The sequence below is a fragment of the Nicotiana sylvestris genome, chromosome 7, assembly GCF_000393655.2.
Source record: "Nicotiana sylvestris chromosome 7, ASM39365v2, whole genome shotgun sequence".
NCBI classification, from domain to species: Eukaryota; Viridiplantae; Streptophyta; class Magnoliopsida; order Solanales; family Solanaceae; genus Nicotiana; species Nicotiana sylvestris.
In genome coordinates this window covers 95,896,016-95,922,640 of record NC_091063.1, presented here as the reverse complement: position 1 = coordinate 95,922,640, position 26,625 = coordinate 95,896,016, and the positions used below count along the sequence as shown (strand labels likewise).

At 36.4% G+C, this 26,625-nt stretch overlaps 2 protein-coding genes across 2 annotated transcripts; both read left to right on the top strand.

Moving 5' to 3' along the window:
• The first annotated feature begins 6,408 nt into the window (after positions 1-6,408).
• Positions 6,409-21,167, top strand: LOC104234175 (regulator of nonsense transcripts UPF3-like). Its single transcript, XM_009787700.2, has 12 exons — positions 6,409-6,787; positions 9,412-9,518; positions 9,771-9,866; positions 9,956-10,054; positions 10,206-10,285; positions 11,228-11,338; positions 11,881-12,025; positions 16,022-16,095; positions 17,427-17,841; positions 18,273-18,382; positions 18,478-18,531; positions 20,480-21,167. The coding sequence occupies exons 1-11, from the start codon at positions 6,654-6,656 to the stop codon at positions 18,514-18,516; spliced, it is 1,410 nt and encodes a 469-aa protein (XP_009786002.1). The 5' UTR covers positions 6,409-6,653; the 3' UTR covers positions 18,517-18,531; positions 20,480-21,167.
• Positions 21,168-24,093: 2,926 nt separating this feature from the next.
• LOC138873473 (uncharacterized) lies at positions 24,094-25,299 on the top strand. The gene is made up of 2 exons (XM_070151943.1): positions 24,094-24,708; positions 24,823-25,299. The coding sequence occupies exons 1-2, from the start codon at positions 24,094-24,096 to the stop codon at positions 25,297-25,299; spliced, it is 1,092 nt and encodes a 363-aa protein (XP_070008044.1).
• Positions 25,300-26,625: the final 1,326 nt, after the last annotated feature.

The window sequence follows — 26,625 nt, the reverse complement described above, 5'->3', positions numbered from 1 at the left end:
GTGTTGTTCCCACACATTAAACACGTAGCAAATAGACCAACAAGTCTTAATCCCTCAAGTCAAGGTTAACCATGACACTTACATCTCTCCGCAACCAAATCAAGGCTCAACCGCAGCTTTTCCTCTAGAATTAGCCACCAAACCAATGAAATCTAGCCAAATATAGTTCAAGTAATTTAAAATAAGCTTTAGAAACTACTCATGAGTGAAAAAGATTCAATTTTTAATGTTTTGAAAAAAGTCAACAAAAGTCAACCCCGGGCTCGCTTGGTCAAAACCCGAGATTCGGACAAAAACCCGATTAAATATTCAGCCCCGAGCCCGATTATGTGATTAGTTTCAAAATTCGACCTCAATTTCTCAAAATCCCCAATTTCTACCTAAATACCTAATTTCTACCATGAAAAGTATAGATTAAAGGTTAAAATCAATGGGTGTTTATGGAAAAAGAAGGAAACAAGTTAAAATTTACTAACCTATGAAGTTTGGATAAAAAACCTCTTCAAAATCGCATCTAGGCCAAGCTCAAACTTGGAAATGGTGAAAAATGGGGTGAATCTCGACTTTGGGATATTTAAATCAATGGGCGTCAGGCCTTCTCCGCATTCGTGAAGGGCCTAATACGATCGCGAAGAACAACGACCCAAGTGACCTCCTCGTTCGCGATGGCCTGTCTCCCCTGGCCTTTACGTTTGCGAGCCTGGGTTCGCGCTCGCATAGAGCAACTGACAAACTCCCCCTCAAAATCCCATGACCCTACGCATTCGTGAGAGGCTGGTCGCATTTACGAAGGGTAAACCCCTCAGTGCTTCGCACTCGCGACCAAGCCATCGTGTTCCTGATGAAGGAGTCCCGCCCCTGTCCTAGTTTCCCCTTCGCAATCGCGAGAGTACCTTTACGATCGGGAAGCACAAAATCTTAGACACCAGAAAGTAGCAAAATCAGTAGGTCCTCTTGATGAGTGCAAAACACACACTTAAATTATGCTCGCTAATCAAATATAGTATAGTATAATATTGTATCCACATTGATTGGATTTAAACAGTATTCTCGTAGTTTCTAGTTTGATTGCTATCCAAGAGGATCAACAATTGTGATTTATATGATTTCTAACTAAAATTAACTAAGAGTCTAAAGCTATTGACTAATGACAGTTGAAACAAGGAATAAGCAAAGAAAGTTATTAGTGGGAGAAATATGGTTTTGATATAATAGGTGCAAGATAATTGTTTGAGATCTAACTCTAGATAATTCACTTTTAATGTTTAAGTGAGACTCTCGAATTCACTCAATTATTAGTTCACACGTTCAACAGAAACTCCTCTCTCGATTAAGTCTCAACCTCACGAGATAGATATGCAATAATTCATAGTGGATTGGTCTTTAGGAGAACCTCTCTCGATTATCCTCCTAACTAGGTTTAATCAATGATTCAACTAGCATCTTCCAATTACTCAGAAGAATTAAGGAACCTAACCAACAATATAATGCAAGAATATCAGAAGTTATACCTCTCTCGATTACATGAACAAATGAATATAGATGCAACAATTAAATCATCCAAAAATACTTTAATACATAAAACTAGAGTTATAATCCACAAACAATTATCAATACACCAAATCCATCAACCCCAAAAGGGAACTAATCGATATTCATAGAGCAATTCATCACAAATATAATTAAAGTATATGAAACATATATTCGATCCAACTCCGATCTTGAGTGAGGAATGAATGATGAAATCCTTGTGCTTATGTTCTTCCAACTCCTCTTTAGCTTCCTTAGGTCAAAAGTATGTCCAAACTCCAGAAAATAATATTTTTTCATGTATTTATACCAAGTAGGGTCGGGCCCAGACGAAACCTCCCTTTCCTAGCCGAAATAGGAAAACTTACAAACTTATTACTTTTCATGTGTCGCACTAAGTTATGCAGGGTGCATAGCATTAGTGCAATTTTCTTGGTTGTAAACTCTCTGAACTTAGCTTGTCCGACAAAATTTTATACTGATGGTATGCACTATGCCACGCATTATGCATAACTTTAGTGTATTTTTTTGTCAGACCCAAAAATTACAAATCTCTCAACTTCTCAAATTTCTGACACACATTTGCACTGATGCGTCGCACTGTGCTACGCATGGTGCATCGCATTAGTGCATTTCCTCAGAATGTGGATTCTTCCTTAATTTTTGACGTCCAGAAGTGATCCTCGACCCCCGAACACGATCTCGGCTTAATCATTTGGGCTTTTACTCAGACTTCAAAGTTACAATTATTTAATTTAGCTCTACAACATCTACAAAGTCGGAATCATACCTACAAGGAATAAAATGCGCAATATGTGCGAAATAGTACCAATTAAAGCTCAACACAAGTAAAGTGCAGTGAATTAGAGTGCAATAAGCGACTAAAGCACGAGATTATAGCCTATCATCAACACCTCACACTTAAACCATTGCTCGCCCCCGAGCAGTCAAACTACACTTCATATAGACACGACCTTTTTAAACAACTCTCCTAACTCATCACACTAAGAATAATTAAAATAAACTAAGCACTCTTACGTAACATCCTCGCCTCAAGATTTGATTCAAAATCACCACACATTTTTCACAACCCGCTCACTTACTCTAATATAGAGGTCAACGACATTATCTTTCCTTCGTGAATCAAGTGCCCCACACAATAATAAAGAGTAGTTCCACACACAATAAAATTTAAGAATAATCAGGAACTCAAGATAGAAAAAATTCACTCACTCTCATAAACAACATTCATATGCCACAAAAGACGTACCATAGGCTTGTCCGTAGTGTACTACTCTACTAATTGAGCTCATTCAGTCAAGGATCAAGTAGGACTTTAATTGGTTGTAATGTAGGTTGCGAGACGAATAGGATACATTTAGATATAAGGGTGACTACACTTCCCTAAGAACTTTAATACACAATTACTCGTTCAAAACCCCACACTTATGTCGAACCATAACTCCACATTCACATCAATATACATCAACTCCTATTTCCTTGAGCACAAATACATTAAGAGTTACCACTATCAAGGAGTATTTTTCATAACAATACAACTATTTTTCTTTTTCTTTTCTTATTCAATTCAAGAGCTCTTATTTTTTTCCAAAACAATGCACCTTTCTCCTATTTCAATAGTTCAATTCAAAAGCCAAACCAACACCCCGCACTTTAACTTTTACAAAGTTCATAACAAGTTCAAGTGCTCATGAGAGGTAAAAGGTTCAAATAGATGATCAATTCAAATAAATGAGTAAGACTTGTAATGTGGTTACCAAAGAAACAAGATGATAAGCTCAAAGGAGTAAACTAAGATACATAACAATCAGATGGGTAAACGCATATATCTGGCTCAACAAATAAACGCCAATATCACTTTCAAGACTGAATAAAATTACTATTTCGCTTTGCAAACACACAGGGCAAGTTCTAGACATCAAATGCAATGCATAGAATACCCAAAACCTCACACACACATGACACGTAACTTACTCACGATCGGACTCATCAAGACACTCTAGTCAAAGTAGTTAAGTAAAGTTAAGATCATACAGTTTATGGTGCTTATACAAGAGTCAAAAACTAAGCCTAAGCGTCACAACTGAAATACCTACTATTCTCAAGACATAATAAAGTCAAGAGATATTGCATTCACTTCAAATCATAGAACAAGGTTTCCTAACAAAAATAAAAACTAACTACACCCGGTTCAAACAAAACCTCTGAAAAAGAACCGCGACACAAAGAAAAATCAAGAGAAATTTATTATACTACCTACAAAAGAAAATCTTTGTTTTTTTTCCTTTAACTTTAATCCCGCAAAAAACCTGTCGATGATATCCATCTTCGGGATAAATCAATAATTTTAAAATTTTTATGTTATTTTTCAATTTTTTTATCTACAAAAAGAAACACATATACATACAATATATAAATATCCCTCACCCCATACTTTAAGTTGTGGCATGTCCCCATGACACATAATTAAAAAGCATAAGGTAACGAAAAAAACTTCCCAGAATATCTAGTCGGGGTCTGGGTCGAATTCGGGCTCCATTCCTCGCGCCCGAACTAATGTACACATCCATGCAAATAGCTTTTTCTTAGCCTTTTTGGGATACACCTCGTACTTATCTTTCTCACTCACTTTAGCCTTCTCTTTCAAACTCTTTACTTTCCACTTAATATTGGGGTTTTGACACAGTTACCCACAAAAACAAAACTATTTACCCTTGTCTACCCATTTGTTTTTCTACCCATAAACTAATTACATTTCTTACCCATAGTAGTTTTTGTGAGGAATTTTTTCGTTATTCTCCAATTCTTTTTATTTTCTATGCTTCTTTTCTTTTTCTTTTTTTTTCTTTTCTCCTTTTCTTTTTTCTCGTTTTTTTCTTATTTATTTTCTTTTTTCCTTTTTTAATTTCATTTAACTTCTTTTTTTATATTCTTTTTCTCTTCATAATCTAATTTCATTTACCGTTTTTACTATTTTTATTATTCTTTTTTATACTATTACTACAGAAAAATCAAATTGTGTGCCAATTAAATGTAGCTAATACAACCAAAAAAATATTAACTAACATATGATACCAGTATAGTATATAGATATACCAACAGGGTATACAATTGTACGCAAAGAGTTATTTTTTTTTAATTCAATTATTAAACTGAAATAATATCACTTGTCAATAAAAAATTTAAAAAAATTCTAAAAGGATCTAATTGTAAGAGTATACCGTTACATTATATAGCATACTATAATATTTTTTTTTTGCATTTTTAATTTGCCCCTCACGCAGGGTAAAAGCTTAAAGCAAATTAAAAGGGAAAAGGCAAGTGAATTTACGGGTAATAAGTATACTATTATAGTATATTGTATACTATTACAACATACTGTCAGTATATTGCATATTATTATAGTATACTGTAACAATATATTGTATACTATAATAGTATACTATTGCAGTATAATTATATACTCCTATAGTATATTGTATACTGTAGCAGTATACTGTAGCAGTATACTGTTAGGTAACTGTGTTCTTCTTCGATTATTACAATATACCATTGTAGTATATTATATACTATAAAAATATACTATTGTAGTATAGCTATATACTTCTACAACATATTGTATACTATAGTAATATACTGTTGGGTAACTGTGTTCTTTTTCGATTTTCAGCTGAAAAATTCGATCTCGATCACTTCAAATCAGCTCCAACTGCGATAAAATTTCAGTAAGAATTTTGAAAAGATACTATAAGCAATATTTAATAGCAACAGAATCATAATTAAATTTTTTTGGGAAATGACTCGAACTAGAATAATTAGCGACGAGAAAATATAAAATTTATAGGGAGAGAGAGAATTTTGTGGCGACGAAAAATATTCAATAGGCGATGATTTCATTCAGCAAGAGAAAATTAAACTACATGCGTGTTGTGAGTTAATTGAATCATAATTTATAGATATCGAGCAAATCTATTTTTTTGTATAAACAAAATCATCACATAACTAAACAAAAACTGCTACTCCTTGCTCCCATTAATTATCAATATTTTACTTTGTGAATATTATAATAATATAGCCTATCAGATAAACAATTTTACTTACGAAGATAGAAGCAAGAACAACAACAACAACAACAACAACCCAGTGTAATCCCACAAGTGGGGTCTGGGGAGGGTAATATGTACGCAGACCTTACCTCTACCCCGAGGGGCAGAGAGACTGTTTCCAGGAGACCCTCGGCTCAAAAATAGAAGATAGAAGCAAGAACAAAGAGAGAAAATCGACGAAGAGAGAAATAAAATGTTTCTTACCTTGGATTGAAGGAAGAAAGGTCCTGTATAGGTTAGGTATAGATTCGTTGCCCCAAAAGTCTTTAAAGACTTTCTTAATGGATGGACGGGTAATAATTTTATATGAAATATGTATGTATAGTAATTATTATCCAAGTGGGTATAACCGGGTAATTAGTTTTAGTTTAATAGGTAGACTCCATAAATTCCTCCTTAATATTTGCAGCTTGTTTTTCCCTACATCTATCTTAAAAGTCATCGTCTCCTCACTCACTCTAAACATAAGTTTCTTCTCTCGTATATCTAATATAACTATGCCCGTCGCTAAGAATGATCTTCCTAGGATAAGGGACCTCTTTGTTCTCCTCTATCTTCACCACTATTAGATTACTTTTTTGTTATCGCAAGTAATTATTTTTTTTAAAAAAGTAATCCAAACACAATTTGCAAAACTTCTTGCAAATTGTATAGACGTACAACACGTCACAACACGAGCGTGCGTATACCTACTTGAATACATGTAATGTACAAATATAAAACACAAAATTCCTTTGCAAAATCCTCTCTCGTCACGCTGGTAATTTCACGCCCCTTTCTCTCTCTAAAAGAAATTCCCCTTTTCCACTCTCTCTAGCAATCTCATGCACGGACATTTCGCGTAGGAATTGGAAATTAGCGCACACGAATTTCATCGATCGACTGTGATAAAGAGGGGAAAGATGTGATTCGTTAGCAATTTTCAGTTAATTTTTTATGCAAATTTCACTAGGGTGGATATTATTTGGATATTTACCTAGGGTATTATAGTGTCGCATGAAGAATCGGCGAACCAAAGTGGTTGTGCGGCACTTGCCGCCGACGCTTTCTCAGTCTACGCTTCTCGAGCAGGTTGATTCTCGCTTCGCTGGTCGGTACAACTGGTTCACTTTTCGCCCCGGCAAGACCAGGTTAGGGTTTCCATAAATAGCAATTAAGAAGTTTTTTATTTTTATTTTTTATTTATAATTTTTATGTATTTGTTTACACGATACAAAATTGTGTTTTTGTATATGTAATATGTGGTTTCTGACTACATTATCTTCTGTAATCGTTATTTATTGCTTGGTAGCATTATTATTATTATTATTATTATTATTATTATTATTATTATTATTATTATTATATATTTTGTATTTCGTCTGGTTTCTTTTCTACAGCAAATAATTGATATTTATATGATTTGTCTATTTATTGTGGTACTTATAGTAGTAACTCTTTACTTTTGGATATTGCTTGTGACTTTATATTATTTTTTATATATTTTTTCCAGTTTCCCTTTATTATGCTTTATCTTAGTGCTATTAATTCCTTAAGCTTGTGATTGTGCGTACTGGTTGCTGTGAGTTATGTGTCAGATGAAAAATTCAGTATTCCTTTAGTGTTTCATTTTTTTCATATTTATTAAGAAATGTAAGAGTTTATTTGATCCAGCACTAGGGAGGGGGGGGGTTGATGTAGTAGCATTCAATATAATCGACATACTTGCTCGTGTTTACAAAATTATGCTTTGCTTTGTGTTTCACCATAGCCATCTTTTTAATGCCCATTAGAAACACATATCTTGAAATGTTCCTTCTCCATAGGAGGGGGTAGTAAGGTGGTACTTGTTTTAAAGGAATGCCTGAAACCCCCTGGTATTGGTGAGATAGTGAGGGGTATTAAAAGGAAATGAAATCAATATGGTGCTAACGTACTACACCCTGTTGTTATTAGCCAAATCTTGTTTTTATATATAATATTAATTTTTCAATTTATGAAATTTAAATAGTGTTGGCACCAGTGTTATGGAGGGATGGTTGGGATTCTCTATCCTTATCAAAGGTCTCAGGTTCAAGCCTTAGAATAAAAAAACCATTTGCTCCGAGGGTATAACCAAGTGGTCAATGAAGTCGGGGAAAGATCCTGGAAGATTATGGTGGATGGATAGAATTACCTAGTGCTTGTGTTGATAAGAGGTAACAAATGCTCAGTAAATTAGTTGCGGTGTGTGACTACACCACTTTATAAAAAAATAAAAATTAAAAAAAGAATTTTTTGTGGCTTATCCATAGTTTTTTTGCTTCAAAAGGAAATAAGTTGCATTGAATTGTTCTTTTAGGCAAGGAACTGTGTTCACGAGTCATTGTATACTCCAGTGTTTGGTATGGAGTCTAAGTATGTTGTTTGGTGTTGCACCAAAGGGTGTAGCCTCCATGAAGTTGGTGAAAACCAATGTGTGTCCAGGGTTCAAATTTATTACAGAGACAAAAGGCATTTGGCGATTTGTCTCATCTGCCTAAGCTTTGATCGACAAAATTATCTGGTACATGCTTTGGGGAAAATAGCGGGTATGTGTTAGAATAATCGAGGTGCGCAAGTTGGCTTGGACATTGCAGTTATAAAAAAAGTATATTGTTGTAGTCTACTCTTTTTGTGAAATGATTTGAACAAAATGCGATGTTCTTGGTACCTGCAAGCTAAGTTGCTCGGGCACAGGTGTGGGTGTCCGACACGGGTGCGGATCTAGTGGTCGGATCCTCGAGATGTAAATTCTAAGATTCGGGAATACGGATCCTAGTACTGATATGGGTGCGGGGATCGGGATAAAAATAATAAAAAAATAAAAAAAAGAAATATCTCTAAATTATGAGAAATTTTGTGGAATATAGCCTTTAAAGTGTGGATTTCTTTTTTATTTTCAAGTTGTAGATAAGTGAAAGATTGATTTCCTAGATAAGGTATGTTATTTTCTTCAAATTTATCCTAGTTTTGGTTCTGATTTCGGGAATCAATTTGTATCTTGTCTCGATTTTTTCGGGCCATCGTGGTCAAAGTACCCAAATTTGTTTGACCAGATCCGGTGCGGATCCCATACCCACACCCATACTAGTGTCGTGTCGACACGGGTACGGCACCTAAACTGCCGTGTCGGAGCAACTTAGCCTACAAGTATGAAGTTTCATGATTTATCCATTTTGTGTATCCAACTAGTTCTCCAGGGAATGGATAGCAAGTTGGGTGTACAATTATAACAGCTTGATGGCTGCATATCTGTAGTTTGTGTTTGGATTAGAGCTCTCCGTGGCGTGTCCAGTATCGCTTAAGCTTTTGCCTCAGATTTGTGTATGCGGTATTGGATGTTATTTTTTTGGGGTCCAGAGTATTTTTGTTATTAATGAAGTCTTTCCCATTTTGCTAAGAAAGAAATATTATGGATGGTTTTATTCCTATTCAGAAAAACTCTTATGCATGGTTTTATTTGCATAAAGTCCGAAACTGGTCAGATTGTTTTGCTTACTTTTTTCTTTTTCTTCTATTATTTAACAAAGATTTCCTTTTCTTTACCTTTCTCATAAAAAACAAAGATTTCCTTTTCCATATTCTTTACTGTCTCGGGAAATGATTTATAGCCCTCTCCACCTAAAAAGCTGATATTTGTGCAAGTATGGTATGTTTAAAACATGAATATACATACTTTAGACTGGTATAGCTTGATTCATTTTTTTCAACATTGGCGTTGTTGACACTTTTATGCTAAAAATTTCTTCTGCAGCCTGAAGCATCAAAGCTATTCAAGAGCCTATATTGACTTTAGAAATACAGAAGATGTTATTGAGTTCGCTGAGTTCTTTGATGGGCACGTGTTTGTGAATGAGAAAGGTAAGCTTAAGCACAGTTACAAGAGATCGAGTGGGCATTCCTTCCATCAAGATGAAATTTGAAAATGATTTATTTGTTTATTTATTTTGGTTCAGCTTTTGCTATTGGGTTTCTCTTTGGTCCCTTTGGTTGTCACACACTATTATGTGTTGCACCATTTCTTTTCTGGTTCCTGCTAGAACTATCTTGCGTAGTGATCTAATCTTTGATTGGAAAATTATTATTCTCATCTTCTGGGAATGTCTATGTTAGGCACTCAGTTCAAAACAATTGTCGAGTATGCTCCTTCACAGCGTGTTCCAAAGCACTGGTCCAAGAAGGATGCCCGTGAAGCGACCATACTGAAAGGTATTAAAATTGATGAGCTGATTGCATGTGACGTACATGCTACCTCCATCTTATCTGCAGTTACGTTAATTTTGTTGATGCACTTGTAGATCCTGAATATCTGGAGTTCCTTGAATTTCTTGCAAAGCCCGTTGAGAATCTTCCAAGTGCTGAGATACAATTGGAGAGAAAAGAGGCTGAACGAGCTGGTCAGTTAGAACATCTCTAGAAAATTTGTACTACTCTTGTTGTGCATCAAATGGAGATCTTATTTATCAAAATGAGAGTTGTTGGAGAGCAAAACATGAAGGTGGAGTGCATGTTGTTTGAGATTGAAGTTCCACTTATTCTGTATTTCAGGCTCAGCAAAGGATGCTCCTATAGTTACTCCATTAATGGATTATATACGTCAGAAAAGAGCTGCGAAGAGTGGAGCTCGGGTAGGAAATTTTCCTGTTTCGAAATTCCCAATGTTGGGATTTTCAAACTTTACTAGCAAAGAACTAGTTGCTGTCTGTTTTTGTCGAGGTGCAGCTTTCTACTTGTAGGTGCTCCGTGCTTTTATCTGTTGGGAAAAAGAGATATGGGAAAATATTAATTCTTCCACGTCATTAAACTGGTTTGTGTTTATCTTTGTTGACCGACTTGAGTACGCGAGCAAACCGAGAAAAAGGTTTCATCAGTTGGTCTGAAGTGGATTTTTATATATTGGGAACCTCCTCTTTTTCTTTTATCTTTCTGTTTCAGTTATGAGATCTATGCTCAAAGATATGAAGAAGCTGTACATATTCTGCTTTGGCCTTTGAGCTACCTGTTGGTAAATAAGGTTTTGTTATTTGTGGATATTTTACCAGAATGAGCTTCTAACCTTGCTTATTCACTAAATCAAATGTCCCTGTTAATCTGGCGTTTTTATTAATGAATTCTTTTATATAAGGAACTGAAGTTTTGACGGTGAATTATGTACCATTGTGGATGGTATTAATAGATGGTAATTGATGTATAGGGGACAAATCGTTGGAAGAACTAGATATAGTTGAGTTGCATCTTGTGGTAAAGATTGTGTTACGTTCTTGTGAAGCTGATACTTCTTTACACGGGTATTTTTGCCCTTCTATATTAAAATATTATTACTTTATCTATACATGCTTTTGAGAAGCTGATTTGAGGACTAATATTCAGTCTTTTTCTTCTTAAAGTTCCTTCATCAGTCTTCCTTTGCTTACTTTGTATTCATATAGATGATTCCATTGCATTCTCTACAACTTCTCTTCGAATATGGTCTCTTTTGTCTTATGAAAAAAATTTATTGCATCACTAGTTTGAGCAATTTCCCCTTAGTAATAAATGACACCAAGTTTATTGGACTTGGTTTTTGTCAGAGATCTATATCTAATGGAAGATCAACCAAAAGGGTTGGTGGCACATCCTCAAGAACTCCTAGCTCAGCTGCATCTAAACGAGGCTCTGAAAAGAGGACTTCTACAACCATGGTACATGCTCTTCTTCCCAAACTTATGGCCATGGACTACTGGGATTAGTCCATGTGTTTTTATATCACACCTTTTTTATACATGATAAATTTGCGTTTCTAGTTCAGAGAATATGAAGGCCTTGTCTAAGTGTACCATTCTCTACTCTTGACCTGCTTTCAGTTGTCTCTCATTGTAAAACCTGACTTGGTTTGATCTATATGCCTGCTTGTACATGATGATGGTATTGGGCCTTCACTGCTCTTACTCTGCTTTTGCTTTTTGCAGCTTTGCCTTATAATTGAGCTTTTCATTGCTAGTTTCCTTGTTCTCTATAACAGCCTGGAAGCCTGTTTTATTCAATTTTTGCACCAGATATTTGTTAGTTACGTCATAAGCTTATGCGCGCGCACACACACACAGATGCACATGTTTAGTTTTTGTCTTTTCATGTTGGGTATTGACAATAAAACTGCTACTTGTTGGATATTTCTTTGTTTATTGACATGTTGTCAGTAACTCTTATCTTATATTGCTTACGGAATTACCACTTTGTTCTGCAGTATGTTCTACGAGACAGTTCTAAGGCTGGAAATGGTAAGGACAAATCATACATTCTAGTGCCAAAACGTGATGATCAGCAGCTCTCTGACAAGTCGAGAACCTCTGCTCCTGGATCTGGGATTGATTTAGTGGAAGGGGAAATTGGTATGTCTTATGTTTGTATCGTAGTTCTTACAAATTTACTACAGAATACAGTTGATATTAACATCTTTTTTTGTTTGTTTTGGAGTTGGGGGTGTGGTGGGGTAGGGGTTGGAGGAGCATTTAACAGTCCAAATGTTCTGACTGAATATGACAGATTATCTAACCTCTTTCTTTTAAAAGGAGCATGCATGAAAACCCCCCACCCAAGCCACCCAACAAGGAAAACCTAAACCAAGCTGAAGAAAGTCTCAATTATTTTGCCATATTGACATGATGAAATATTAATACTTCAGTGAAAAACAAACTAATTAAATTGGATAGATGCAGAATGGGAGTAGATTTTTTGCAATTCTTGAATCGCGTGAGAAGGACCAAAACAAAGTAAGACATATTCTGGTAAGCACTCGGTCCACATGGGCTGTGTTTGTGAGCTAATGCATTTTTCCGTTCAAGTGATTCTTTTTCTATCTAATAGAGGGAGATGTCCTGTGAGGGTGATATGATGGACTAACTAAATTTTTTCTGACATAATAACCCCCCCCCCCCCCCCCCGGCCTCCCCAAAAAACATAAAAGGGACAGGGGAAAGTAAGAAAAGAAAACAAGGAGGGTCATTTTATTTTTGGACCATGACGTCGTTCATTCACTTGCTCATTAACTTTGCTTTTACAGAGATAGTTACTAAATGACTAGATTCTCCCGGAACGCTAGCTTTCGAACCAAGCAGAAGGAAGTCTTCTTATTTGACCATGCTGACGTGATGAAACTCAGTAATTGGAAAATGGAAGCAAATTTTCTTCGAACTCCAAAATAGTGGTAGAACTTTTATATTCTAGATTTTCAACCTTACTACAGTTAGGGATAAATAAAGTACTTGTAGAGTGCACCGATAAATCGGTAGGATACATTCATGATTATTCGTACAGGAACCAAAAATTTGTATCCTGAATATCTAGTAGAAGTTTACTTGCTGAAAAAAAAAGAGAAAAGGATAAGAGTCGGACCAATTTTTTTTGCTAATAGTAGAAAAATGGAAGCAGATTTAATAGTGTATAACTTTGTTCCATGGAAACTCTTTTTCTGTGTGAATTAGAAGTTCACTTTTTACATGACTTGTGAAAAAATGTTCACTTTTAGGGGCGTTAAACTGTGATGAGAAGAGTATGTTCTATCTTTATATTTTTATAGGAATAATCAAACATGTGGATTTTGTGATGTTAATGACTGCTTATGTTAATGCATTTGAGAGGAATAACAAGTGTAAGGGAGATCACATTTTATGGAGATTTAGATTAAAGGTAAAGAAGCTGCACTGCTGGTACATTTTTTTGTTGCTAAAAGCAGTTAGATCAGCTTCATAGCTTTGCTAGTGGAGAACGTGGATGTAGGAGACTTGTCAAAAACCCCAAGGAGGATCTAGCAGGCCATAGTGTAAGAGTATGAAAGGCAGGGGTGGGGTGGATAAGGAGGTAAAAGTTCTGTGTCTAGACCTCCAAGCTTTTTATTTGTGTCTCGGAGGTTGTTTTAGGAAAATAACTACACTAACCTGCCGCGGAGACATTTGATTTCTTGAACTATATTTAGTATTTTGCTCAGTCTTAACAGGCCAAAGAACTATGACAATCATACATCTTTTCTGTGATCTTTTTTGATCAGTTTAACTAATATCTTGAAAGAAACAAGCATCAATGTGTATAAAGGTTCGTGAACCAAAATAAAAAAGACAGGAGAATACTTGTGTGCGCTGGTGGACCTAATACTTATGTACCCGGGTAGCACCCTCTCTTCTGAGCCCTCTCTCAATCTTGTTGGGGTACTGCCACAGAAGTAATTCATCATCATTCTGTTAGGATCAACCTAATCTTCCTCCTCCTTGATGTTCAGAGGAAGACTCCCCCCCTTATATAAGTCACTTCTTCTATGATGTTAATGCCAAATGATAGCCAGAAAAAGTAGAGGAGTAGGGAACGATAACGCATAACCCGCCTGCCATATCACAAATATTTGTGCTATGATTAGTTATCTTAGTTTTGGATTTTAGCTTTTTATTGAATTGGTATACTTCATATGAAACCTGATCTTTGAGTGCTGTTGTTAACAACAACAAACCCATTGTAATGCCACAAGTGGGGTCTGGGGAGGGTAGTGTGTACGCAGACCTTACCCCTACCGTGTGCTGGTAGAGAGAACGTTTCCGATAGACTCTCGGCTCACTTTGAGTGCTGTTGCTGTATTACAATATAGAGTATCAATCTTTACAGTATTTCCGAGAGTCGAGGGCAAAACATTCTGGCTTTGTGATTACTCGATAACATTTTATTTGAGATCTGTTTGTTGGATAATCAAGCTAAGCCAAAATGCATTTCTCTTTGTTTGTTAGCTAGCTGATCTCGGCCTCGAGTGAGGATGTACTATGCTACACGAGTAGAAACGCAAGCTATTTGAGTTTGTTGGACTTGGCTTTGATGGGATAGATAAAACTTGTGTGAGCTTGGTTTGCGTGATATACAGAGAAGTCTCTAACTGAAACATTCTGTCTTTATCTTTTTAATAAATCAAAAGAGTTCATTTATACTTCAACGAGATGATATGATATTCACAAAGGTGTAGTGATCATGTGCATTGAGCCTCCCAAATTATAGCCAACTCTCAAAAAAAGCTAGTATTTCCACTTTACACCAAAATTAACAGAAAAAATAGTCCCTCCTTACCATCTTATATGCTGGTGCTTGACTGGACATACATAAAGTACCCTTACATCTTGTTTTCTAAAACATGCCATGGCATTAATTTTTGTGGCTGTAAGATGTTAGTAAGGGTAAAATGGGAAGTCTACAGTTAAAGAGCTTCTAAATATAGAAAAGGTGCCATTCTTTTCGGGAACATGCTATAAAAGAAAGAGTGCCACATAAGTGGAACAAAGGAGTAAAAGATATTATTTTGACCCTCAACAAATGGTTGCCTAGCCCTTCGAAAGTACTCCTATTTCTTGTCATTCTCAAGACCCACAAAAAAATAAAAAAGCAAAAAGGAGCAAGTTTCTATAGCTTCTTTTTCTTTGTATCCACTTATTCAATATCCTTCTCGCCATTGTCTCTGCTGATGTGAAAAAGGAGCGAATTTCTACAGCTTCTTTTTCTTTGCATCCACTTATTCAATATCCTTCTCGCCATTGTCTCTGCTGATGTCCGGGGAAGTTCCCATTGAAGGTTGACCATTGCAATCATCAAGGACCATAGTTCAGAAGCAAAAATACAGTACAATAAAAGGTGGCCCACATAGAATTCCTTTTGTTATTTCACAGTACGACATTATTTCCAAGATTTGGTATCATTTGGACGTACAACTTGAAACCTTTATGCATTTGACTATTTCTTTGCAAGTAGAAGTTTATTCTCTTAAAACATGGACAGCTCTTAGAAAAACCCCGAACGCAAAAATGGGTCTTTATCCTTTCACCTATAATGCGGTGCCAAGGTAGAAGTACTTTATGGGAAGAGTCGTTCTTTGCATAAAAAAATTCTGGGTCATAGCCAGCTGTTGTTTGTATTTTTCGTTCAATTTGTATTTTTCATTCAAAAAAGATATTAATGGATAATTTTCTATGTTTTTATCAACTTTATATACTTATCAAAAAAAGTTTTTATCAAAACTTTCTGATGGATGTACACTAGTAGGAGACCAAGTCTAAGTCGAGAAGAGAAAGGATATCTTGATATAGTTACTAACTGCATATCAGGTGTCTTTTCTATCTTATAAGCCAGCCTGGTGTCTTGGATGCTTATCACTTGGTTGGAGGTTAGAGTGTGAAATTTGGTTGAATTATTATTGTCTATTTGATTGTTGTAGAGATATTTTACTTGCATAAAGTTTTTTGCTTTCATCATTTAATGGTGGAGATAATCAGATTGTCCTCCCCTGCACCATTCTTGTCATTGTTACTTGTACAAGTTGCATTTTGTTTAATGTGCCTATAATGCTGTCTAATCTATTTCAGGTCGTTCTGTAACTGCTGATAGTGGGAAGAAGAAAATCCTGCTCTTGAAGGGGAAGGAAAAAGAAGGTCCTAATGTAAGTTTTACTTATTTAGTAGTAGAAGGAGAGAGCTCTTATTTTTTTAACTATCTTTTGTGGGTCCTTTGGGGGGAGGGGGGAGACCAAAGAGAAGGGAACATTGAAGGGCCTTGGCTTTCTTTTGCCTCTCTATACCAAGGGAAAATGATAGCATGTGCAGAACAGTTTCCATTTTATTGGTAAAGCGACTGAGACAAAAGATATACTAGATATTTTGAAGATTTTTTAGATCTATTGCTAATACCGTTTAGGTTGAATGAATGAAATCATCTGTTGTGTCGTTGCTCATATTCTTTGTTACCAACAATTTTTGAACCGGCTATGATCTATATGTTCATAGAATTTGCTGTAACCTCTTCCTATATAGATTTAATTGCTTCATTTTTTAGGTGACAAAATCTAAGAGTAGGTCGCTTTCCCGTTGGGCGACTGTAATATAGTAATCTATTCTAAGTTGTTTGGTCACGGGTGCGGATTTAGAGGTCAGATCCTTCGAGATGTAAATTCTAAGATTCGGGGATATGGATCCTAGTAAGGATACGAGTGCGGGTATCCAACTAAAAATAATAAAAATAAAAATATAAAAATATCTCTAAATTATGAGAAGTTTTCTGCAATACTTACATATAGTTCGTAAAGTGTGGATGTATTTTTTATTCTCAAGTTGTAGACAAGTGAAGGATTATTTTCTATATAAGGTATTCTATTTTCTTCAAATTTATCCTAGTTTTGGTTTTGATTTCGGAAATCAAATTGCATCTCGTCTCAAATTTTTTCATCCGTCGTGAGTCAAAGTACCCAAAATTATTTGACCAGATCTAGTACGGATCCCATGCCCACATCCATACTAGTATTGTGTCGACACGGGTGCAGCACCTAAACTGCCGTGTCGGAGCAACTTAGAATCTATTTATTACCAAATGATATGGATTACCCTGACAGAGAAAAGGTGCCTTCACGTGGTATTGTTCACTGGAAGATGAAATACTTGGTGTAAACTTCTATATTCGGTAAAAAAGACAAAGTAATGTTCAAGACATTGTACTATATCTTTTATGGGTTTACTTGCCTGAATGAGAAAGTTTCTGGATTTTGATGTGATTATCAGATTCTGGATTTTGATGTGATTATCAGGTTCTGCAAGCTGTGGTTCCCCTGTTAGAGAGGATTATTGCCTCTACATAGTTGTTTAATGATGTTTTTTTTTTCACTTGCAACTTTGTGTTACAAGGTATAACACATCAATATTTTCTCAGGTTGTTTTTATTTCTGTCAGTTCGAATTTGTCTGCCATCTGGGACTTAGTCTTGTTTCTCTTAACTGTGTAGGTTTCTGGTGGTTCATTAGCTCAACAGAATGTGGCATCTACTCTCAAGAATTCACCTAGTTCATCTGCTCCAAAACAGAACCAGCGCCAAGAGGCAAGTGGCAGGATCATCAGAAGTATTCTTCTCAAGGATGCTCGGCAGAATCAATCAGCATCTCAGTCAGAGCATCAAATACAGGATAAGGACAAGAGACCTCCTCGGCCACCAAGTATGCAGTTGTTTCAGAAGGATACTAGTGGAGCTAATGAGGATAAGGCCGCTGGAAATGACTTGCATGTTGTCCATGTTGAGAAGCAAGAAAGACGTTCTAGGAATAGAGATAGGCCTGATCGTGGTGTTTGGGCTCCTCTTCGCCGTGCTGATAGTTCACAGGCCAGTAATGAACAATCTTCCCAAGTGCGAGATTTTGTTGAAGGTTGGTTCACTTGTATCACTAATAACTAATTTTTGCCCTTTTTTCAGATGGATACATTCTCAAAATCTTCTGATTGGAAAATAAACTCTTATAATTTCAAAGGAGTGTATGCGTCTTACCTCGTAATTGTAGCTAAATGTTTCACTGTATGTAAGATTACCTTTAGTTCAGTTTTTTCTCTTGAAATCGTACTCCTTTTTTCTCGGGGTCAAGGAGAAGCGAAAAGTGATGTACCAATCGCGCACTGCTGTGAGTTCAGACTGATTTGAAGTGGGCGTAATTCTCATTCTTCTGCTGATAATGGATAGCCTTTTTTTTAAGGCCATGAGATGATTGTGCTGAGTTCTACATGAAATATTATGCTTAATTTTTTCTTGTCTCGTAGCTATTGGTTCTTTTGTGGTTACTTCAAAAGTTTCTGATGAATCTAGGTAACTATAAACATGGTAGTCGTCGTGGTTTGAGGGATGCAGATGGACCTTCTGTTGGGGACGGAAAACCTGTGAGAAGGGGAGGTACTTCTGCCTACAGTTCTCTTGAGGTCTGGTTTCTTTTCAAAGCCTTATTTTGTACTTATCTCTGCTTTTACTATGTACATTTACTAATGTGCTTGCATGGACTATGATGTAAATGCAGAAACAAGTGTGGGTTCAAAAGTCAAGTTCTGGTTCTTAGTTATGTTATGTAATGGTAAGTTTCGTGGTCCATGTGGTGTTTACTTTGTTTTTACTTGAATTTTCTTCTTTCACAGAGGCACAGACATATTCGGCAAAAGAAGTAAATGTATGACACCCACCACTACACATTCCTAAATAGCCGACACCTTAAAATATAAGGTTAACAGAGGGATTAAGTATTATGATATTTACTTCTTTTAGTTTGATGGTTGGAAAGCATGGGACCATCTCTTTGGGGGTAAGTGCAGTCTATTAGGTTAAGCATGCAATTTCATTTTGTTGGAACAAAGGAACAGTTTGTGTTCAACCATAGGCAACAATATGTGCGAGGAATGATGGATGTGTCCTGGATTATTTTGCAGTTTTAGGCTTTGTCTAAGCAGCTTAGGGTAATGGAATTTAGTGGCCCATTTTTCTTTTATCCATCAGTAACTGGTGTCAGGGTTGGAAACTGACACTTTTCCCTGTTACTTTCGGTTTCCTTTGTACTTTTATACATTTTGTTGGTGTTGGCCTAACTGGCATTAACATATCTGCCACCAATATTTTTAAAAGCAATAAAGTGCAAAGACTGACAAGGCCAGGTGGGGATTTGAGTGAGAAGTGGCAAAGCACGCATATGAATTGCACAATTCACCAGAACTACAAAAAAAATATGTCTTTAGTACCAATAACATTAAATTGCCATTAAGTTCAGTAATTTCGAGCGCCCAAAAGATAACTTCAATGGCAGAGTGAATTTTTCAATTTTAATCAAACGTCGTTAAAAGAATTAAGTTTCATTTGTAATATTCAATATTATATATAATCGCCTTTATAGTCATAATTGCTTTAATAATTGTACCAAGAGAGTAGTAGGGAGAAGCAAGAGAGAAACCCAGAAACTGAAGTATAAGAAGATGACTCCCTATCCTAGAAGTAACAGAAGAACAAACATTCTTTGAAGAACAACAAGAAGGAAGAAGCAGAGAAGCATAAGTAGTAGAAGAAGAAGTGCTAGCAAACTCGAGAAAGATGAAGCAGACAGGATCACCAAAGAGACTGATGAAGTTTAAGTGGAGAAAGTCCTATTTCTCAAACAACAAATCTGTTATTTTTCATCTTTAGCTGAATTCAAAGAAGCGAGGGCTTCTTATAGGGATTTTTTAAATAAGGGTCTTATAGAGAGCTGAGCTAAATGAAGAAGTGAGGATTCAGATAGCCGGCCCTAGCTTGTTTGGGACTGAGCATAGTTGTTGTTGGTCTTATAGAATTGCTTAGCACCTCACTATGCGTAGTGTGTGCTTCATAAAGTTAAGTGCATTGTTTCTCCCATGAGGCGATGACCCCCCTCTTTGCATCTCTCCGTCATTTTAATCAACAAAATGATGGTTTCTAATAACACTGTTTGCGTCATGCTTTCTCATTGACTCTTGATGGTTATGCATTTCCCTTATGGCTGAAAAGAAATAGTTGGATTGCAGACTAGGCTCATTGGTGGGTTTTATCAAATATAATTCTAAGATGCCCTTGTTTGAAAAGTTGAGTGTTTCTTGTCTTGGTTACTCCAATGGTCACCAAAAATGTCAGTATTGCTATTTTGTATATTTTCTTCACATATCTCCGTCTATCTATTCCTCCATGCCACTTGGTTTGATTTAGGTACCTAGATCTTATTGGCAAGTTTAACAAGGCAAAACTGCCATCCACCCGCACCCCGACAAAGGGAAAGAACTCATGGGCAGGGACAGGACCTAGTTGGGGGAAGAGAGAGAAAGATGGCTGCACTTGTTTTGAAAATGAACACCGAGAACTTTAATGCCTGATATGTTTGGTTGTTTCCAATTTTTTGATGTTTTCAATAGTATTATCTGGTGTTTCTACTTTATAATAAACTCTCATAACTTTAATGCATTTTATGTTTGATTGAAAAATTAACCATTTTTTGATGTCTTCAATTGTATTATCTGATTTTTCTACAGTGAAATACTTGGTTGTTTACCATATCAAGTATGCAACGATATAGTGGCTGGAGAGCTCTTTGCTCGGCAGAACAGGTGTGAGCAAGGTTGCTGGATCAACGATGTGCATTCAAAGACCTCAAATGGAACTTCGATACACCAGGGTGCTACCGGCACTGGTGTTCACCTTAGAATTAACCTTTGATCAGATTGTATCAAAGATGGTCAGGAATAGGAGCACGAGGGAAGAAAGTCATATTAATGACATATCACCACAATTTTCGGCTGGTGTTCCTTGTGATGGCGTCTTTTCACCATCAGAGCTGTGGATATCCTCGTTCCTGCCTTTGACTCGGCTGATAATCAAGAAAATATAGTTTCCTAGATGGCAACTTAGCTTTTGTTGAACTGTAAATACAAATGTGGGATCAGGGGAAGTGCCCACACTACTTATTCATATGTCTATAACCCCATATTAATTCTAGGCTTGACTTTGGAGAGGGCTTGTTTGAGCTAGTTAATCTAAGCAAAATCCAAGCGCTGAAGCGTCGAACAATTGGATTCCCATTACTTGTGTGCTGTTGGGGTGTGCTAGGGTAAGGTTTGTTCGTAAAATGAAAGAGCATTTTGGTGTTGATCCATCAGCCATCCAAAATAATAGTGCAGTTTATATATTAAGCAATTATATATCTGTAGGTCGTTAATTTTACATTTATTCGATTTACTTGAGTTGCTTTCAGTTCTTCCCCTTCCCAACAAGAGGAACCCCGAGGCTGAGTGCTGCTTGTTTCCAATATTTTGGTAATGTGGTAACAATCGAGGGAAAGATCTCTTCTCATGTGAAGCAATCTGTTCAAGTCCATAGCCACCGAAAAAGTATGAATTTACACTTGTTTCCAATGAATGCGCAACTCTATTCGGACCAATTTTCCAATAAATAGACTTGAACACACGTAGAAAACAGAGTTGCGATGGGCGGCTCCTACTAGTAATTTTGGTTTTAAGTCTCATTTTGCCACCAACAAAGACTGAAGTGCTACAAATAGGGACAGCAATTTAGTGTATTCTAACTAGGAATTCAATAGTCTAAGTAGTAAGTTATTTGCTGTCCACAGCTAATGGAGTTATCACCTTGCGGAAAAGTGGAACATACCAAAATTGATTACTAGCTCCATTTTGTTCATAGATCGGAGCCAACCTTCAATCCCGGTAACCATGTTTCAATGATATAGATGGGTTGGAACCAACCTTCGACCCCGTTGAAAAATATTTCTATGATTAGTCCTGGATAAGATTAGAGCTTGCAATATTTAGGAGTTAATTAGATTCTTGGAATCCAAGACATAATAATTGCCTTGATGGATTGGTTTTTTGTGCTATAAATTATCCTCTCTTTACTACAAAATAGATGTTATTTTTATTCAAAAATGGTTAATATTGCGTTTAATTTAGTCCCAAGTTGGTAATCCATTGATGAAAGCTCACCATCGAATTGAAATGCACGGAGTTCAAATTTCACTGACCTTATAGAATTCAAAATAGGCACCTCATTTATATTAAAATATCACTTGTCACATCTCCTAATAGGTAAACTAGTTTAAATTGCGAGTCATATATTGTCCAACTATAGCATGCAAGTTTTTATTTTACGGTGATATGATGATAAATTTCCAAATCCTGTGTGTGAATGATAATTAGAAAAATATTAGCCCAACATTCACTTCTTAGGCCGCTCCTTTCCCATCCTCCGCCAACATTACTATGAAAGATCTATTAGATAATGAATTATTGGTTCTAAACCATCTCTTTAAGGATTGATTAACAAATGAAGTGTTTTTCTTGCTTATACGTGATAATTAGTGTTTATATTTACCTGCAAATAATTCTTGGCATGAAAAAGGGACGATATTTGAATCACAAAAAGAATGGATAAGCAAGGTTTCATTTGAATTGGCTTGTTTGGAAATGTCTGTCCTTTTCTTGAGAAAGAAGATCTGGTTCAACACTTAAAACACTACGGAGAAGAGCTATATATATATATATATATACACACACACTTTTCGATATTATTTATCCCGCCATTACTTGTTTAAACAAATTACCCTCCTATTTAACGGATCCTGGACCCTAGCCTTAGATCCTACACGTGGCTTCATTTTAGACCTCCAACCCCCTCCTTTTTTTAAAGCCCCATCTTAATACCAAATGACTAATCCAATTCAAATCCCATATCCCGAAATAAAAGACAAGAAGGTTCACTAAGAACAAAAATTATCACAATATAATGCTTGAAAATTTGAAGAAACGAATTTATAGGCAGCAAATATTAGAACATTGGAGAAGGGTAATATCAGTAAATTCAAACATCCTCTGCCACAAGCAACAAAGTACATCCATGCCTACTTGGACAGTAGTGAACCATGCACTTGCAATTCATCAAAATTCAAAATCCCTTACTCCGTCTCATGCCCACTGAAAAACTACAAACGCGCAGGGAATATGATGAGTTTTCAATGTCTTTGCCTTATGTTTTGATGATCTAATAAACTTACTGTCAAGAACCAGATAGGGAACATGACACACTTGGTACACATTACAAATGAATGAAGTCTAGCCTGAACTCCAACTAATGTGAACTGCTGCAAATAAAGAGAAAATAGGAGCAAGACAGGGACATGATCCCTGGACGTTCTCTGACAGAAGTACAAGTCAACTATACAACTGGAAAGAAACTGCTGAAAGTAACTGCCTGTACAACAGACAGTGCAGCAGTCACTTCCCATTGGGAAGAGGCGTGTACCAACTAAAAATTGACATCATCCTTGGGATGTCTTTAAGAGTATAACAACATGGTGCAAGGCACAAAATACTTACTTGAGCATTTAGTGATATTCTCTCAAGCAATTAAAGATCTGATCCAACATTGAAGTCACAAGTGTGTCAAGAACAAGAAGACAACCCCACTAAGGATTTGTTCTACAATGAGTCTATGTGTATCCATAGTTGAGTTGTAATCTTATTGTTTGTTCTTCATTATAACTCCTATCCTGCTTTCTTAGAAGCTTTGTCTTAGAAAACTCAAAATCATAAACCTTCTGAGTTTGTGTTGTGACTAGAGTTAGTCATAAGTTAAAGTCTTTATAACTAGTAATTGACAAAGTGGCTTGTGATAAGTGTATCACAAGTTAGTTGAGTTGAAGTCTTTGTAATAGAGTCATTACAAAGTGTCTTGTAATAGTGCGTTTACAAGTTAGTGAAGTTGAAAGCCTACAAATGTAGGTCGTAATTTTTATCCCCTTGAGTTGGGATTTTTCCACGTAAAAATTCCGTGTCTCATTTACTTACTGTGTTAATTAGTATTCTCTGTGAAAACACATAGAGTACCAGGTACTCTATAGTTTGGTGGATTCATATAAACTAACAATTGGTATCAGACCAGGTTCTTTCTAAAAGGTTAACACCTAGAAAGGATCTCAATGGCTGCTTCGCCTAGCTTTGAGGAAGGACAATCAACCTACAAACCTCCTAGATTCAGTGGTCAGTACTACGGCTGGTGGAAGACTCGTATGCATGATTTTATAATGGCAGAAGACTCATAGCTGTGGGACATCATTTGTGATGGTCCACATGTTCCTATGAAGAAGCTTGGAGAAACTGGACCAATGGTGCTGAAAAACAGGAAAGAGTACAGTGATATTGACAGAAAAGCCGTAGAGAAGAACTATTGTGCCAAGAAAATCTTGGTATGTAGTATAGGACCTGATGAGTACAACAGAATCTTAGCTTGTGATTCTGCCAAAGAAATATGGGAAGCATTGCAAACCGTACACGAAGGAATTACTCAGGTTAAACAATCCAAGATTGACATGCTCATCACTGAGTATGAGCTCTTCAAAATGAAGGATGCTGAGTCTATACAAGATATGCACACTAGATTCACATCCATCATAAATGAGCTTCATTTACTTGGAGATGTTATTCCCAGAAACAAGCTTGTAAGGAAGATTCTCAGTGTTCTACCTGGCTCTTGGGAGAGTAAGGTGAATGCCATCATTGAAGCTAAAGATTTACAAACTCTAACCATGGACGAGTTGATTGAAAATCTGAAGACATACGGGATGAAAAGAAAGAAAGACAATGAAAGGAGAGAGCCAAAGAAGGAGAAGAACCTGGTGCTCAAGGCTGAAAACAATGACTCAAGTGAAGAGGATAGTGATATGGCCTATCTTACTAAAAGGTTTCAAAAGATGGTTCGAAGAAATGGTGGTATACCGAAAAGGGGCAGTAGGCAAGGAACAATGATCTCTGTCATAAGTGCGGAAAGCCATGACATTTTATCAAAGACTGCCCTTTTTTGAAACAAGAGCAATACAAACAAAACTCTAACAAAGCAGCAAAAAGGAACCAGTCAAAAAAGTGCAGCTGACAATGTTGTAAAGCAAGCTCTTGCTACTTGGGGAGACTTCTCAAGTGAATCAGAAGGGGAACCAGATGTAGAAAATAGCTCCATGATGGCAGTGGAAACTGAAGCAACGAAATATGACTCACTGTTTGTGCTGATGGCTCAGTCTGACGATGATGAAGAGGATGAAAATGATGAGGTAAATTTGAGGGATGTTCAGAGAAATCTGAAGTCTTATTCTTCTAAGAAATTAATATCATTAGCAAATGTTCTAATTGACGTATATTATAGTCTTATTAATGATAAGGACATCTTGACCATAGAGCTAGGAGATGCTGAACAATCTAGAGATGATCTGATGGTCTGTGTAGTTGATCTAAATGAGACCATAGCTAATCTTGAAAAAGAAAATGAAGCTTTGAATGAAAAAAATAAATAGTGTAGAAAATGAGAGAGATGAATTGATGGTAGTGGTTGTTGATTTGAAGGAATCTATAGAAAGCTTTAGCAATGAAAAGCACACTCTAGAAGAGAAAATTGCAGCTACTGAGCAAGAAAGGGATGACTTTTTGGTGATAATCACTGACCTAGAGGAAACTATTGAGGGACTCAAATCAGAACTTAGGTCTGCAAGTATTGATAAGGGGAAAGAACTAGCTAGTGAGTCACACATCAAGTTTGAAAAGGAATTAAATGATGTTAAAACTAGTCTATGTGGTGAACTCGAGAAAAATAGGCAGCTTCAAGCTGAATTGAAGAAAGTAAAAATTGATCTTGAGAAATCCCTCAAGTGGACCTGGTCCTCATATGCTATCACTGCCATGTACTTCAACAATAGTGGAAACAAGCAGGGAATCAGGTTTCAAAAGGAGAAAACTCCTTACAACCCTCATAGAAAGTATGTCACAGTTCCTGATAACTGGCATTGTACCCACTGTGGGAACAATGGGCACTTCAAAGAAAATTTCTAGGCCACGGTTCAATCTGTTCAGAAAAACAAATTGTTTACTGAAAAAGTGACTACTAAAGAGGGACCAGGTACCACTCACAAGAAATGAATATTGCCTGTATGGACTAGAAAAACTCTTATTCATCCCTTCTCTCATAACAAGGAACCCAAACTAGCTAACCCATATATGTGCAGGGAACAATGAGAGGAAGGAGACTGCAATGGTTCATGGACAATGGATACTAAAAGCATATGACTGGAAACATCATGGATTTTCTCTCATTGAAAACCCTGCAGGGAGGGGAATGATCCTTTGGAAATGAAAAAAGGGTGTATTCTCGGTGTTGGAAAAGTTGGAAAGTCTCTTTCACACTCAATTGAGAACGTGTACTATGTTGAGGGCCTGAAGCACAGTCTCTTGAGTGTTTCTCAAATTTGTGATAAAGGGATTAAAGTAGAGTTCGTATTAAAAGTGTGCATAGTTACCAATCTGGTAATTGGCAAAGTGGTTTTAATAGCCAAAAGATACAAGAACATCTACGTTGCTAACATTGAATCTCTACAAGCAGGTGATATGAGCTGCTTCAAGGCAGTTGTTGATGATGCAGAACTTTGACATAAGAAGATTGGGGCATGCAAACTTCTCACCTCTGAATGAACTGATTTAGAGGGACCTGGTTCATGGTCTGCCAAAATTCAAGATTCACCTGGCCACTGGTTCTTAGAACATAGGGTGAAACTTTCGAGGTTTTTTTTATCTCTATCGAGAAGATCCACGTGAAGATGGAATTGAAGGGAGAATGCATCAGATCTGAC